At 39.3% G+C, this 15340-nt stretch overlaps 1 protein-coding gene across 6 annotated transcripts in view; it reads right to left on the bottom strand.

The window, feature by feature from the left end:
• Positions 1–1872: 1872 nt before the first annotated feature.
• The window catches only part of C3H18orf54 (chromosome 3 C18orf54 homolog), a 38390-nt gene continuing 24922 nt past the window's right edge, over positions 1873–15340 (bottom strand). For 4 of the 6 annotated variants that reach the window (XM_050944725.1, XM_050944729.1, XM_050944731.1 and 1 more), the window contains 3 exons: positions 7236–7367; positions 4839–4927; positions 1873–3323 (listed from right to left, as the gene is read on the bottom strand). In XM_050944725.1, coding sequence (XP_050800682.1) covers positions 3179–3323; positions 4839–4927; positions 7236–7367 — 366 coding nt within the window. In that variant the 3' untranslated portion in view covers positions 1873–3178. The remainder of the gene's footprint in view (positions 3324–4838; positions 4928–7235; positions 7368–15340) is intronic. The other 2 variants (XM_050944726.1, XM_050944727.1) reach the window with 2 other exon arrangements.

The raw sequence follows: 15340 nt of genomic DNA, 5'->3' as shown, positions 1-15340 counted from the left end.
CCACTTTGCAGAGATATGAATGACTGTCCAAAGCAGAGGAGAATCAGGTCAACACCACCTTCCCTGTCTGTTTTTCCTTTGTCACACTAAAATCTATGGAAAAATAGCATCATATTTCCTGTCAAGTCTCAAGATCTTCAGTATAATCATCTCTGACAATCAAAGATAGTCTTAATACAGATACTAGGTAGGGTCTACTACATTATCTGGTATTGTCATTGGTGTACTTACAATGTATTGCTGTATAAAAGCTTTTACAGACAATCTTTTCCAGTAGAACAGTCCTCTCATTTATTGGACCCTGATTCTACATCCAGGCATTTTACTCAATACATTTGTGTAATCCAAACTTTTGAACACATGTACAGAACCAGGAGTTCTCATATTATGACAATCACCAGACTTCCTTTTGTAAAGTAACAGATACAGTATAGTAGTATTTAAAGTCATCGCAACTATAGGTTTTCCCATCTACTTACTCATTCTTAACTTGCAGGGAGCCAAGAGGGGGAACTTATTACATCTCCTTTCTATTACTAATCATCCTATTTTTTCTTTTAGTATCTTTCCATTCTTCAAATTGGCAGGTTTGAGTTTATCAAAAATCTGTTGTACAGTGAGGTCTCATATGTACATGTGACGGGAGCTTGCAAGAAAATTTTGTTTTCATTTGGAGATATGTATGTTTCATCTGGTATTTACAGAGCATTTAGTAATGATACAATGCTGACTTGATAGCCTAGGAGACTGGACTAGTTACAGAACAGGAACAACGTATAGAGCTGCTGTAAAGGCTTCCTACAAATGTCTTGTCAATATACCTCAACCCAGACCTGGAGGGACCACATATAAGGGTGTGGTGACTGCTCAGATTTCATTCCCATCTAATTCTTGTCTTTTCAGTAATACTTTAAAAAAAAATTACATTTATTTATTTTAACGTGGACACAAGTTCACACACAACTTGACTGACACCAACTTTTTCACTGACCATTGACAGATGACATTACTACCCTGGGACAGATTTAAGCAAGCAGATGCAGGTCAAAAAGATTTGGGCCCAATTCATGAGTCTGGTACATATCCTTTTGTGCTGCTCTACTAGTTTGATAGGGCTATAAAACAAGTAGAGTAGAAAGCTTGGAATTCCACTGTATATAGGGAATGGCTAGAGTATCTCTATACCTCTACCCCGATAGAACTCTGTCCTCGGAAGCCAAAAAAATCTTACTGCATTATAAGTGAAACTGCGTTATATTGAACTTGCTTTGATCCACCGGAGTGTGCAGCCCCACCTCCCTGGAGCGCTGCTTTACCGCATTATATCCAAATTCGTGTTATATCGGGGTAGAGGTGTACTTCTGTTCTCTTATAGAAGGGTCCATTGGGGCCATAAGGAGCTGGGTTGTAAGATACAGCAACATGAATTCCTAGATCAGAGAATTACAAGAATGGCATACCCTTCTTGGGTCCTATGTGAAGCAGAGCTTGGCTGGACTTAGGAATTAGGGCCTTCTTGTACTTTTATTACCAATATACCAAGTCAGCCCCTCCCTCACTTTCCAACCAGCTATTTCAATTATGCAGGACTAGTATAAAAAGCAGAACCATGAAGGCTGGCACTGGAAAGATCTTGTTGGAACCACAGACATTTATATGTATTGTGTGTCAATTAAAATGTGTAAAAGCTATGTTTATCCCATATGTTAAGTGGCCTATTCTTTACTTCCACTCTCAGATACTCCACTTTACTTAATAACTAGACATCTTTCTTTAACGATTTGGGTTTAGACTTTGCAGGCTAACTGAAAAAACCTGGACAAAAAGTATGCACATTGATATTAATAAAGTCTCCATATAGTGAATCATAACTGCTGACAATATTTTTTAATCAAAATACTGCAAATGACAAATAACAAACAATGTTTTTGTGTGAGCTGTAGAAGTAAAATAGTATTTGTTAACACTTAGCCATAAGCATGTACATAGCGGTGAAGAGACATAATGAGCCCCATCTAATTAATTAAAAATGTATATATTTCATTACCAATTTATCAACGTATATCTTTAGAGACCAAATCAGCTATTTTCTAGGAAGTATTCAACAGGCATAATTAAAATACAGAATTCCCACATCGTGGCACTTGAAAAATTTCTTGCTTGTTTTTAATTTCAAACATCATTGCACCAGGCTTCATGTGACAAACTAGCTTTTCCTTGAATGATCTATTTAACACTGGTTTAGCCTGAAGAACTGATGCAGAATTCTGGAACTTTTAAATGCATTCTTTTGGTTCTTCTCAAACTTCTTTACTGACTTGGTTTGAGGGGATTTTATACAACTGTATTAGTACAAAAAGGTAAACTGACCTTTAGCTATTAACCTCTCAACTGACAAAGTGGATGGAAGAAAATGCACAGTTATGGAATGCATGCTTAAAAAGGACTACTTTTTAAAGTTAGGTGATATTATTTTATGGCACTTCTATCCAAAGAAATAGGTCACAGCTAGACTCATTTGGCCTCTTGAGGAGCTTTGGTGTTTCATCCTATAAGTCTGTCATGATATTGTCTTACTGTAACTAGAAATAATGGTTGAAAGGGGATTACATGACTTGTATTAGAGAAATGCCAGAGAAGGGTTTCTAGAGTTAGCAAATTCAATAATCTGTAGGCTTTGCTCCTGACTATAATCATGTCAAAATAATGTTCCATCAGAAAGCAATGATCCTAGAGCTTTTATATAATATTGTTGCAAAGCCTTCCTGTTTGCGTAAGTTTATACCTCACTTTTCAGTTTCCCTATTTCTATTAATTTTGTAGCAGAGTGTGGTGGATATAATGGGGCCACTGAATGTGGCATAACATTTTGAATTTCTGAATTATTTTATTTATAGACCACAGAGCATTTTCCTTGATGGTTGCTCAAGTTATTTTAATAAAATAAATATTCTTTATAGTATAGCTCTTGCTAGATAAATATAGAATCTAGTAAAATCTAATATTATTACTCATATTTTGGAGTTTTCACCTCAATACTAAAAAAAGTACAGAAATCCTGTATGGTACTTTTAAAATAATACATACTTCTCTCAAATTTAAAAAAATAAAAATATATTTGACCTATGAAACTGTTCTCAAAGAAAAGTTAGTTATTATACAGGTACTAATATTTTAATTATATACACTGCTCAGTTTCCAACAAAATATTTCTTATTTGTTGATTTTTTTCCTTTCCATCTTCTTGATGATAATCTTTCTGATCTTGTTTGCCACTGGTATCTTCAACTAGGCCTTTGAGCCGTGACAAATGGTGTAAAGCCCTACATTTAAAAAATAAAAACAAAACACACACCCTTATTAACAAGTATGTATTATGATTTAAGTTACATATATTTAACAGAAATGGCAGTACTTCCTTAACACCACTTAATCAGCTTTGAGGCATCTCTTCAGATTAATACATATTGACATGTAAAACTGTGAAAACAAATTAAATGCTGATTTAAAGAGAGACAATTCAACTGTAGATATATACTTTCATGACACTGCATTTATTCATTTTTTTTTTTTTTTTTTTTACAGATGTCTATTTTTCTTATTTACAATTGTTAAAAGCAAGTAACGATGACATTTTAGCCTGTTATATAAAAAAACCTCAGCTTCTTCTAGGGTCAATGATTTTGCCCAGCAACACACAATACTTTAAATTTTATAAATCTGAATTGCCAACTTCTGGCTTGATCTTATTTCCATTTTAGTCAATGAATTTTAAGAGAGGACTGGTCCTTTCTTTTCATTACTTATTTAAGAGACTGAGATAGTTTATGAAAATAGAACTGCAGAGTGATGTGCGGGATGGTGGTAGGGGTCTCCACGAAGTATGGCATGCAACTTTGTAAAAGTGACAGATCTGTGGCTTGGCACCATATTGATTGTTGGCTTCCCTGGCCTTGTGACATGTCTGCTGATGTTTCTTTGCTTTCTCATAGCACAGAAAATGCAGGAGAAAGGGTACAACAGGGATCAGCAGCAGTGCTATCTGCTAGTAGAGGTCCACATTTATACAGCTGTTCTGTAGCTTTGCCTGCACAGCCTCTTCTCCCCACAGGCCCAGGAGATCCGATCTACTCCAAGTTGGAGCATGTAGCCAGCATGGTTAGCTGGGCAGTTGTGCACAGCAATGGAGAGCTGCCAGGTGTGCCAAGCTGGACAATTAAGAAAAGGCATTTCAAAAACGCGCAGGGCTTGAAAGGCAGGGGAGTGGGATGTCTTCCGGTCACCGTGACCCTAGGAGAGGGGTTGGAGTTCACAAATGTAACCAGAGTGATCAGTGTCAGGCATTGTGGAACAGCTGCTGGAGGACTGCTAGGGTCAACATAGGTAATCCAGTGTCTATATTCAAGCTGTGTCAACCTCAGTACATTGACCATAGCTCAGTTGCCACTTGGGGAAGTGGCGTTACTATATCAATATAATGGAGGGGCTTACATCAGTGGGAGACAAATTTAAGCATGCACAACTAGGTCCATACAAGGAGGCTTACATTGCTCTAACTTTGTATTGTAGACCAGGCTTTGGTCTGAAAGTCAAATTAGGATGCTAAAGTAGTGCACTCTGTTAGGAAATTGTTTCTGTACCTAAGAGTTATATTATTTTCACTATTTACATTTTACTTTTATTTAACATTATTATACAAAAATGTAGTGCACAGCGAAGATGGACAGTTTGAAACAGAATTACTCTAGCAGTTATTTAATTTAAATTATTTTTCCAAGCAAGACTCCGAGACAGGAGAAATGTTTAACTATGCGGAGTAAGAGAATTAGCACACTTACCTTCGAAGAGACTTGGTAATAGGGATCACGTCATTGTCACATAAGTTTAATTCAGAAACTGCTTCTTCTGAAAGCTTAGAAAAAGAAATCTGTCACATATAAACAAATGACTAACAGTATAGATATGAATAGTTTACATTTATATAGTATCTTTCATCCCATAGGGTCTCTGACAACTTTACAAATTATACACATACTATAAGGATGTTCGCCACTGAATCGAGCTCTGTGGGTGAAGTAGAAGAGTTTAAAACACTGCAACATAACAGTCTTCAATACCTGTTCCTAATTTGCATCAAATCCACTTTGAACTGCAGAAAAAATTAAGGTAGCAAAATACAATTACCTAATTCAAAACAGGGCAAAAGCATAGTATGGATAAAATTCCTTGCCCTGGTGAAAACTGTCACGTCTGTTAAGGAGTGGTGAAGATATTTTTGTTAGAAGATGTTATGCATGAAAGAGAGCATCTCTAGCAGCACATCATCTCTAACAACTGCTGGCCTCACTGGAAAAGTGTTTTAATTCACCTTCTGAATTAAACACTACCTGTAGCACATGTTAATTGAAGTCTTCCATCCAGTTACTAACCTGCTCCAACATGGCTCTGGGAGATAGGACAGGATACTAGCATAACGTGACAGGCACATGGTAAGTAACAAGTAGGTAAAGAATTTCTAAACAGATTTTATTAAACATTTTGTTTCTGTAATATAGGACAATTAAGTGCATTTGAGTATGACTTTTCTTCATCTAAAATTTATGCTTAGAGGCTTTCCACCTTTCTGAAGCGATTATAAAAAAGCAAATACAAATATTAGGTAATGTATCCCTTTAATCTGAAATGCCATGTTTCTCATGTAAATCCTTCTTTTCTTCTTGTGCCAAAGAAGACACTGTATAGGGTAAAATTTTCTTATACACCAAAATGGCAAAAGACACCTCATGTTGGCTTACATGCTCAGTCTACATATCAGTTTGTTTGAGTTAAACAGATGAAATTACTAGCCTTGCACTAAAAATGGAGACCCCCGTCAGAGGCACTATAGTAGCTAGCACAAAGTTTTGAATACTGGTGAGAAGTAATATTCTGGTTTCGCATAACTGAGGAAGAGAGAACTCTCGAACTACTGAAGGTTTGAGAGAGTCTGAAGGATGCACAGATGATTCACACACAGTTGTGTGTAAGCTGAAACAGTGAAGAACACTTATAGAATATTAATAACAAAGATATTAAATATTTAGACATTTGAATTCTAGAACCAATTAAATGTATGAATAGACGAACAGAGGAGTGCCAGCTTATTAAAAAGAAACAAATCTAGAGCTAGATAAAGGACAGAATAAAATATCTCCTAACACCTAGCCCTGTTCTCTTAAATACAGTATATCATCTATCCAATTTAATATGAAAGAAACCAAAAGATGAGAGTGGGACAGGAAGTTAGACATAATCTTGCAGTCTGATGTGGCAGAAAGAGTCATCAAGAAATTATGGACTGCACGTAAAGAGTCACATCAAAAACATGACAGTTTTTGTCCATATGGTTTGGGGGTGACCATATTTGGAATATTAATTTCTGAATATCCCTTTAAAAAAGATATTTTCATGAATTAAAGTTCACTAAAGAGGTAAAAATAAAAATGGGGGGGCAGAGAAACTGACTTCAGCCCCAATTTAGGAACACGCTTAAGAATATGCATAAGTTCATCCTACTTCAATAAACCACTTAAGCACATATTTAACGCTAAGCACATGCCTAAATCTCTTTGATTTCAATAGGTTTAAACATGTGTTTAAGTGTTTTCCGGAACTGGAGCCTTTATGGGAAAAGGATTAAAAGCAGACGAGCAAAAAATTTGGAATGAGAGTGTGGACCCCCAGGGGTCTGCAGAACACGGGCTGAAAACCACGGTAATAATATGTACAATATGCCTAACTTTTAACAAAGGAAGGGCATATTTATACTCTTCAGATATTTGTACCCTGTTAACACCAAGGAGGAGAGAGAAAGAAGGATTTAGGGTGGTCCAAGGGACTACAAGTAGTGATTTGAAATTAAGGGGAAATTGTAGGCTGAATACTGAGTATCAGGAAAAAGCTTCCTAACATTGAGCTCCATTAGGTTCTCTCAACACAATTGGTACAAGTTCCATCACTTGTGACAGAGTCACAGTAGAGTGGATAAAACAGTAGAAAACTGGGGATACTACTACATTGTCAAGTATATGGAACAGAAGACAAAATAGGTCTTTATCTCCAATTTGAATGAATATGGATAACTGTGGTCACATTTTTGTAGGCTGGCTGGAATTCTAGCTCTTACAAGTACAGTCCCACAGAAAAATTAGAATATTAATATCAATAAGACCCAATATCAAAAAGAAACTGCTTACTTTTTGTAATTCATCATTTTGTTCAGCAGTTTTATTCTTGTTAAAGCTTTCATGAACTGCTTGAAGGTTGAACAACATTAGCTTTAAAGCTTCAACTGGCCCATGGTGATTCCCTCCAGAAAAGGTATTTTCCTAAAACCAAAAAGCAGAAAGATTTTAAATCTTGCAATGAAACAAGAGCTGTAACATTTTAAAAATCAGACCGGCTACTTTTAATTTTTCTTTAAGACAATTTGATAGTTGTGACCTATGTGATTTTCCATTAGTTTTTTGTCAGTCTATACAGAAATAGCATATAGAGGGCCTCATTCCCAACTACATCAATTGTATGGCACTGTAGCCCATGGAACCAACATAGGTACACTGCAGTGGACCTTGAGTAACAGAGAGTATGTCTACAATGCAGTTAAACACCCACAGCTGGCCCGGGTTTGAAGGGACTGGCCAAGGGGCTGTTTAATTGTGGTGTAGGTATTTGGATTTGGGCTGGAACCCAGTCTCTGGGACCCTCCCACCTTGTGGGGTATCACAGCCCGAGCACCAGCTGGAGCCTGAACATTTACACACTGATTAAACAGCCCCATAGCACGAGCCTACTGACATGAGCCAGCCATGGGTGTGTAATTGCAGTGTAGACATTCCCAAAAGGCGGAATCAGGTCTAGAAATAAAGGAATATAGGAATTGCTCTGACAGCAAGTTGGTATAGAGATCATGCTTTTAGTATGGCTTGACCTTATTTGATAGACGTAAATAACACTATTAATGAACATATCTGGGCACACTAAAATTCTTAACTCCAAATATTATTTTTAATAAAAATATGATATATCCAGAACCAAACTCAATCCCACATTCACTCATAACATGCACACCATATGTTCCCCAACACTTGGAAAGCAAACACCTCGGAAAAGAGTTTAGAACCTGAACTGTGAATTTCCACATTTTCTAATTTTGAATGTTTAATTTTTGAAGGGACATCAGTAGCTTAAGAATAAATATCACCTCTGTTTGAAAATTATTTGCCTACCTTTGTTAACAAGTAACTTCAGATTACTATTGTCGAAAGATGAGGATTTTTTTAAAAATTGTGATTTATAAGGGAAAGCTATGAAACTAGAGAGTTATCTTTCCAGTTTTTTCCCCCATACAGAGGCAATAAAAACAAAACATATAGGAATGACAGCAGGTTGCAACTGGCCTGGGAATGGCAAAACATGTGAAAGGAAGCATATAGTAAAAATCTTAAATGAATCAAACTGTACCATAGAATCTCTATGGGAAGAAATTCCATGCTTGTTTAATAGAAGTTTAGCAGTAGGAATATCTACTGACCACATGACTAAGATGGTGACAGCAACTGAAATGCTCATGGAGATTGGAGAGGCTACAAAAAATAGAAAACCCAAGCATAATGAGCGATTTCAACTATCCACATTTTCACTGAGTATGTGTCACCTCAAGATGGGATGCAAAGATAAAATTTATAGGCACCATAAATGACTGCTTCTGGGAGCAGCTTGTCCTGGAACCTACAAAGGAACAGGCAATTCTTAAATTTAGTCCTAAATGAAGCACAGGATCTGGTCTATGAGGCGAATATAGCTGAACTACTCAGAAATCACTACCATAACAATTACATTTCACATCCTTGTGGGGAGGAGGAACCCCCACAGTAGCATTTAAATTCAAAAAGAGGAACTGCACAAAAATGAGGAAGCTAGTCAAACGGAACAGTCACATGAATGAAATGCCTGTAAGCTCCATGGAAACTATTAAAAAGTCATCATAATAGAGGCTTACATTAAACGTATGCCCCAAATAAACAGCAGTAGGAGGACCAAAAAAAAGCCACTGTCGCTAAACAGCAGAGTAAAAGATACAGTGAAAGGCATCCTTCTAAAAGTTGGATGGCAAATACTACTGAGAAAAATGGAAAGGAGCATAAACTCTAGCAAGTCAAGTGCAAAAGTATAATCAGGCAGGCCAAAAAAATTTGAAGAGCAACTAGAAAAAAGACACAAAAAATAATATTAAAAAAGTGTGTAAGTACATCAGAAGCACGAAGCCTGCCAAACGGAAAGCAGGCACTCAAATTCACCCATCTTAGTATTTAGACTTCTAGCATTTCTAAACAAGCACTTATATTTGTCTCTATTTAGTTATCCACCTTCATGTGATCTAATTGAATGGGACTCTTTCGTTTGACTGTTTCTCTTCAGTTTCTACCTGTACTTTGTCAACTCCTATCCTCTCCTCTTTAACAGGACATAAAGTATTCCCTTTAATAAATCTACCCTCAACAGCTGCCTCTGTCCGATCTATATGCACTTCTGCGCCCGTCAGCTTTCCCCCAGCCCTTAGTTTAAAACCTCCTCTATGGACTTTTTAATTTTACATGCTAGCAATTTGGTTTAAGTGGAGCCCATCCTTTGTGTATAAGCTCCTCCTTTGTCAAAAGGTTCCTTAGTTCCTAATAAACCTAAATTCTTTTTCCCAATACATCGTCTTATCCACACATTGAGACCCTGAAATTCTTTGTCTAGCTAGCCTTGCGAATTGTGTTTGGGACGACTGGAGAATACTAATGCGATGCCAATTTTTTTAAAAAAGCTCCAGAGACAATCCTTGCAATTATAGGATGGTAAACCTAACTTTACTACCAGGCAAACTGGTTGAAACTATATTAAAGGATACAATTAATAGACACCTAGATTAACATGATTTTTTGGGGAAAAGTCAACATGGCTTTTGTAAACTAAGGTCTCTCAACAAAGGCTCTTAAGCAAAGTAAGCAGTCGTGATAAGAGGGGAGGTCCTCATGCATCAGTAACTGGTTAAAAGACAGGAAACAAAGGATAGGAATAAATGGTCAGTTTCCAGAATGGAGAGAGTTAAACAGTGGTGTCCTCCAGGGATCTGTACTGGGACCAGAACTGTTTAACATATTCATAAATGATTTGGAAAAAGGGATAAACAGGGAGGTGGCAACATTTGCAGACAATACAAAATTACACAAGATAGATGAGTCCAAAGCTGAAGTGAAGAGGTACAAAGGAATCCCACAAAACTGGGTGACTGGGCAACAAAATGGCAGATCAAATTCAATGCTGATAAATGCAAAGTAATGCAAATTGGAAAACATAATTCCAACTATACATACAAAATGATGGGGTCTAAATTAGCTGTTATCACTCAGAGACCTTGCAGTCATAGTGGATAGTTCTCTGAAAACATCTTAATTTGCAGAGCTAACAGAATGTTAGAAACCATTAGGAAAGGAATAGATAATAAGACAGTAAATATCCTAATGCCACTATATAAATCTATGTATGCCCACACCTTGAATACTGCATGCAGTTCTGGTTGCCCCATCTCAAAAAAAGAAAAGTTTAGAATTGGAAAACAAAGAGAAGGGCAACAAAAAGTATTGAGGGTATGGAGCAGCTTCTGTATAGGGAGAGATTAAAAAGACAGACTTGGAAAAGAGATAATGGAGGAATATGACAGATGTCTATAAAATCGTGACTCATGTAGAGAAAGTGAATAAAGAAAAGCTATTTACCCCCACCATATAACAGAAGAACCAAAGATCACTCAATTAAATTAATGTGCTGCAATGCAGTCAACCTGTGGAACTTGTTTCCAGGGAATGTTGTGAAGGCTAGAAGTATAACTGGGTTCAGAAAAGAATTAGCTAAGTTCATGGAGGATAGGTACATCAATAGCTATCTGGTCAAGATTGTCAGGGCAGCAACCCCATGCCCTGGGCATCTTTAAACCTCTGACTGCCAGAAGCTGGGACTGGATGACAGGGGATGGATCACTCAATAATTGCACTGTTCTGTTCATTCCCTCTGATGCATTTGGCATTGGTCATTGTTGGAAGACAAGATGCTGGCACAGATGGACCATTAGTCTGATCTGGTATGGTCGTTCTTATGGCATCTTAGTTGTTTTTGTTTGACCTTATCCAGATTTCTCACCAGATCAGGTACAGTCATTTTATTGCCAGTATCACCCTGTCATTGGTATTGGCATTAAAATTTCCTCTTGTTGTACATTCTCCTATCCTCTGTTGTTCCTTTCTCCATTGCTGTATCCTCTTTTTCTTGATCCCCCCCCCAATCTACATTAGGATCGAGTGTGGATATTACATGAGCATCTTCCAAACATCTCCCCTAAATTCCTTGTTTAAAGCTCTTTTAATCAGTTGTGCCAGCCTTCAGCTGAGAAGTCTATTTCCCTCCCTACTTAGGTGGAGTCCATACCAAACAGTCCTGTCAGGGAATGCCTCCCAGTGGTTGAACATTCCAAAGCCATCCTTATAGCACTATTGCCTAATCAACTGTTGATCTAATCTTGTTTTGCCTTTGCTCTCCTCCTCTAGGGATGGGTACAATCCCACTGAACAGAACTTGAACCTTCATTTCTTTAAGCATCCTCTCCAGCCTGGGGTAGTTTTCCATGATGCGTCCCAGCAAGACTCTAGTAGTATCATTTGTTTTCAAATGAATGAATCGATGGATTCTTTCCCACTGCCATCAGAGCCCTCTTCAGCCTGAGATCCACATCCCAACTGCTGGGAGCTAAGATACAACACACCCTTCTGTTCTCCGAATCAGCTCTGGTGACAGGCCTATCTATTCTTCTTAGCAGGGAGTCCCCAATTATGTAGACCCGCCTCTTCCTGGTGTTGGTGCGACTCTCCGGCCTTCTCCCTCTGTTCTTTCTGGCTGCAAATCTTCTTGTCCTTTGTTCTTATTTGCAAACTTTTCAGAGTCATCCTCTATCTTCCTGGGCTCCAAATTCTAGCTTTTCCCTCTTTCTGTAGGGCTAGCCATTCTTCTCCCTTGCTCTTCCATCTTTTATTACTGCCTGCCTCTCACCTTCATTTTCCAACTCAGTGAACCTGTTCCTCATCTCTATTTCTTCTTCGCTAGCCAGTCTTTTCCGCTGCCTTGTTCTCATAGTCACATGCTTCCACAGGCCACTTTCTTCATCCAGAAATTTATCCTCAGTATTCTTGTCCAGCATGCATCTTCAAATCTTGAGTTTTTCCTTCAGCCTCCTCTCTCCTTCCCTTCATCATCTGCTCAAATCCCCTTCTAAACTCAACCATTATTTCAAGCTGCACCATCAAACTGAAGATCCTCTCTTTCATCAGATCTATCAAGCGGCACTTCATACAAACGAAGCACCTTTCAGGTACCCTCTCCAGAATGATATACATCCTGCAGCTTCCACACCAAGCTGTCTTCATTGTTTTTTCCATTCTTTAGATCTTTGTAGCTGTCAAAGCCTCCTAAGCTCCCATAAACAAGCAGAACAAAAAAACTACACACAAACTAGACACACCCTCCCCCACACTCCCACTACAACTCCCCTGTTTTCTCAGCTCCGTTTGATGGCTCCTGTGCCTCTGGTTAGCCAGTTGGCTGCCTTTATACCTCTGTATATGTCTGTTGAGAGAACCATGTTTTTGTGTGTGTGTTGAGAGAAGCAAAGCATTAAAGCACAGCTAAACCTTGACTGGGGGTAGGGCTTGCCTAGCTAGCAAATTTTACAAACTGAAAACAAACTACCGAGCAAACACATCCTCTCAAAAACTCATTCACTGCCCCTAAGGAACAGGAGCTTGTCTCCTTTTTCCTACAACATTTTCATTCAAACTCCCATTTTCACAATTGTTTGCTGGCTCCTGTGCTGCTGCTCCTTTGGAGAAACCACGCAGATGAGTATACTCAGACTCATAGACTCTAGGACTGGAAGGGACCTCGAGAGGTCATCGAGTCCAGTCCCCTGCCCTCATGGCAGGACCAAATATTGTCTAGACCATCCCTGATAGACATTTATCTAACCTACTCTTAAATATCTCCAGAGATGGAGATTCCACAACTTCCCTAGGCAATCTATTCCAGTGTTTAACTACCCTGACAGTTAGGAACTTTTTCCTAATGTCCAACCTAAATCTCCCTTGCTGCAGTTTAAGCCCATTGCTTCTTGTTCTATCATTGGAGGCTAAGGTGAACAAGTTTTCTCCCTCCTCCTGATGACACCCTTTTAGATACCTGAAAACTGCTATCATGTCCCCTCTCAGTCTTCTCTTTTCCAAACTAAACAAACCCAATTCCTTCAGCTTTCCTTCATAGGTCATGTTCTCAAGACATTTAATCATTCTTGTTGCTCTTCTCTGGACCCTCTCCAATTTCTCCATATCTTTCTTGAAATGCGGTGCCCAGAACTGGACACAATACTCCAGTTGAGGCCTAACCAGCGAAGAGTAAAGCGGAAGAATGACTTCTCGTGTCTTGTTTACAACACACCTGTTAATGCATCCCAGAATCACGTTTGCTTTTTTTGCAACAGTATCACACTGTTGACTCATATTAAGCTTGTGGTCTATGACCCCTAGATCTCTTTCTGCCATACTCCTTCCTAGACAGTCTCTTCCCATTCTGTATGTGTGAAACTGATTGTTCCTTCCTAGGTGGAGCACTTTGCATTTATCTTTATTGAACTTCATCCTGTTTACCTCAGACCATTTCTCCAATTTGTCCAGATCATTTTGAATTTTGACCCTGTCCTCCAAAGCAGTTGCAATCCCTCCCAGTTTGGTATCGTCCGCAAACTTAATAAGCATACTTTCTATGCCAACATCTAAATCGTTGATGAAGATATTGAACAGAGCCGGTCCCAAAACAGACCCCTGCGGAACCCCACTTGTTATACCTTTCCAGCAGGATTGGGAGCCATTAACAACTACTCTCTGAGTACGGTTATCCAGCAAGTTATGCACCCACCTTATAGTAGCCCCATCTAAATTGTACTTTCCTAGTTTATCTATAAGAATATCATGCGAGACTGTATCAAATGCCTTACTAAAGTCTAGGTATATCACATCCACCGCTTCTCCCTTATCCACAAGGCTCGTTATCCTATCAAAGAACGCTATCAGATTAGTTTGACACGATTAATCAACTCCATCCATTTTGCCCTTTGAAATTCAGCAAAGAGAGGTGAGGAGTAAAAAGGCAGAAGAAAGGAATGAATGTGATTCGTAATATCGCTTGGAGGTATTTGAAATTGAGGAGAGGTGTGAATGCTGGATAAATTATCCAAAGAGGATCTGAAGAATGTCACCTCATATGTAGATGAGGTGGTGGTGAAGATGAAGAGTTGTCACACCTCATATGTAGAGGCGACTGAGTGGACTAAAAGTGTTGAGACTCATTCAGGAAACAGGTTTCAAGGCCAGGGCCGGCTCTGGCTTTTTTGCTGCCCCAAGCAAAAAAAAAACCACCAAAACAACCTTCAGGGTGGCTGGAGCCAGGGTGCAGGGGAGTCCCTGTGTTGCAGACGTGCCCTGGCTACTAGGGGATGGGGGAGGAGGAGGAGGAGGAGGAGGAGGAGGAGGGAGTGGAGGGAGAGAGAGAGGGGAGGTAGGGAGAGAGGGAGGCCAGGGCTTTAGTGGGGCGCTCGCCACATGGCCCCGGCCGCCGCACCACCTGCTGGGAGGGCTCTGCACCACTCCGGTCAACAGGGAGGGAAGGACGTGGGGTGCCCTGCTGGGCTTGCCACAGACCTGGTACCGTCTGGGGCAGATGGAGCGTGCAGCCCGCTCCCAGTGGGGCGCTCCCCTCCTCTGCACTGCCATCCCCTACAGGGTGGCCGAAGCAGCAAACAAAAAGGCAGCCGTGCTGCCCTAGGATTGGACAGAATGCCGCCCTGTAGAATCTGCCGCCCGAAGCACAAGCTTGCTTGGCTGGTGCCTGGAGCTGGCTCTGTTCAAGGCTAATAAAGAGAAAGCCCAACTAGTGGGGAGGAAAGTGAATTATTTGTGGGTGACCAAGAAATTCAAACAGATCAACAAAAGGTGAAATCACTAATGAATTTACCAAGGCCAGAGGATTCTCATGTGTTGAAGGTGATGTTAGGAGAGTTTAACTATTTAAGGAAACACTTGAAATTTTGCCAGTATAACTTGACCTCTGTGGCATTTATTAAAAAAGAAAGTAGAATGGGAGTGGGGGCCTGAACAAGAAAAAGCTTTCTGTAATTTAAAACAGGCCTTGATGCAACTTCCAGCATTGAAATTCCCAG

Source organism: Gopherus flavomarginatus, chromosome 3, assembly GCF_025201925.1.
Source record: "Gopherus flavomarginatus isolate rGopFla2 chromosome 3, rGopFla2.mat.asm, whole genome shotgun sequence".
NCBI classification, from domain to species: Eukaryota; Metazoa; Chordata; order Testudines; family Testudinidae; genus Gopherus; species Gopherus flavomarginatus.
This window is presented reverse-complemented; position numbering and strand designations above follow the sequence as displayed.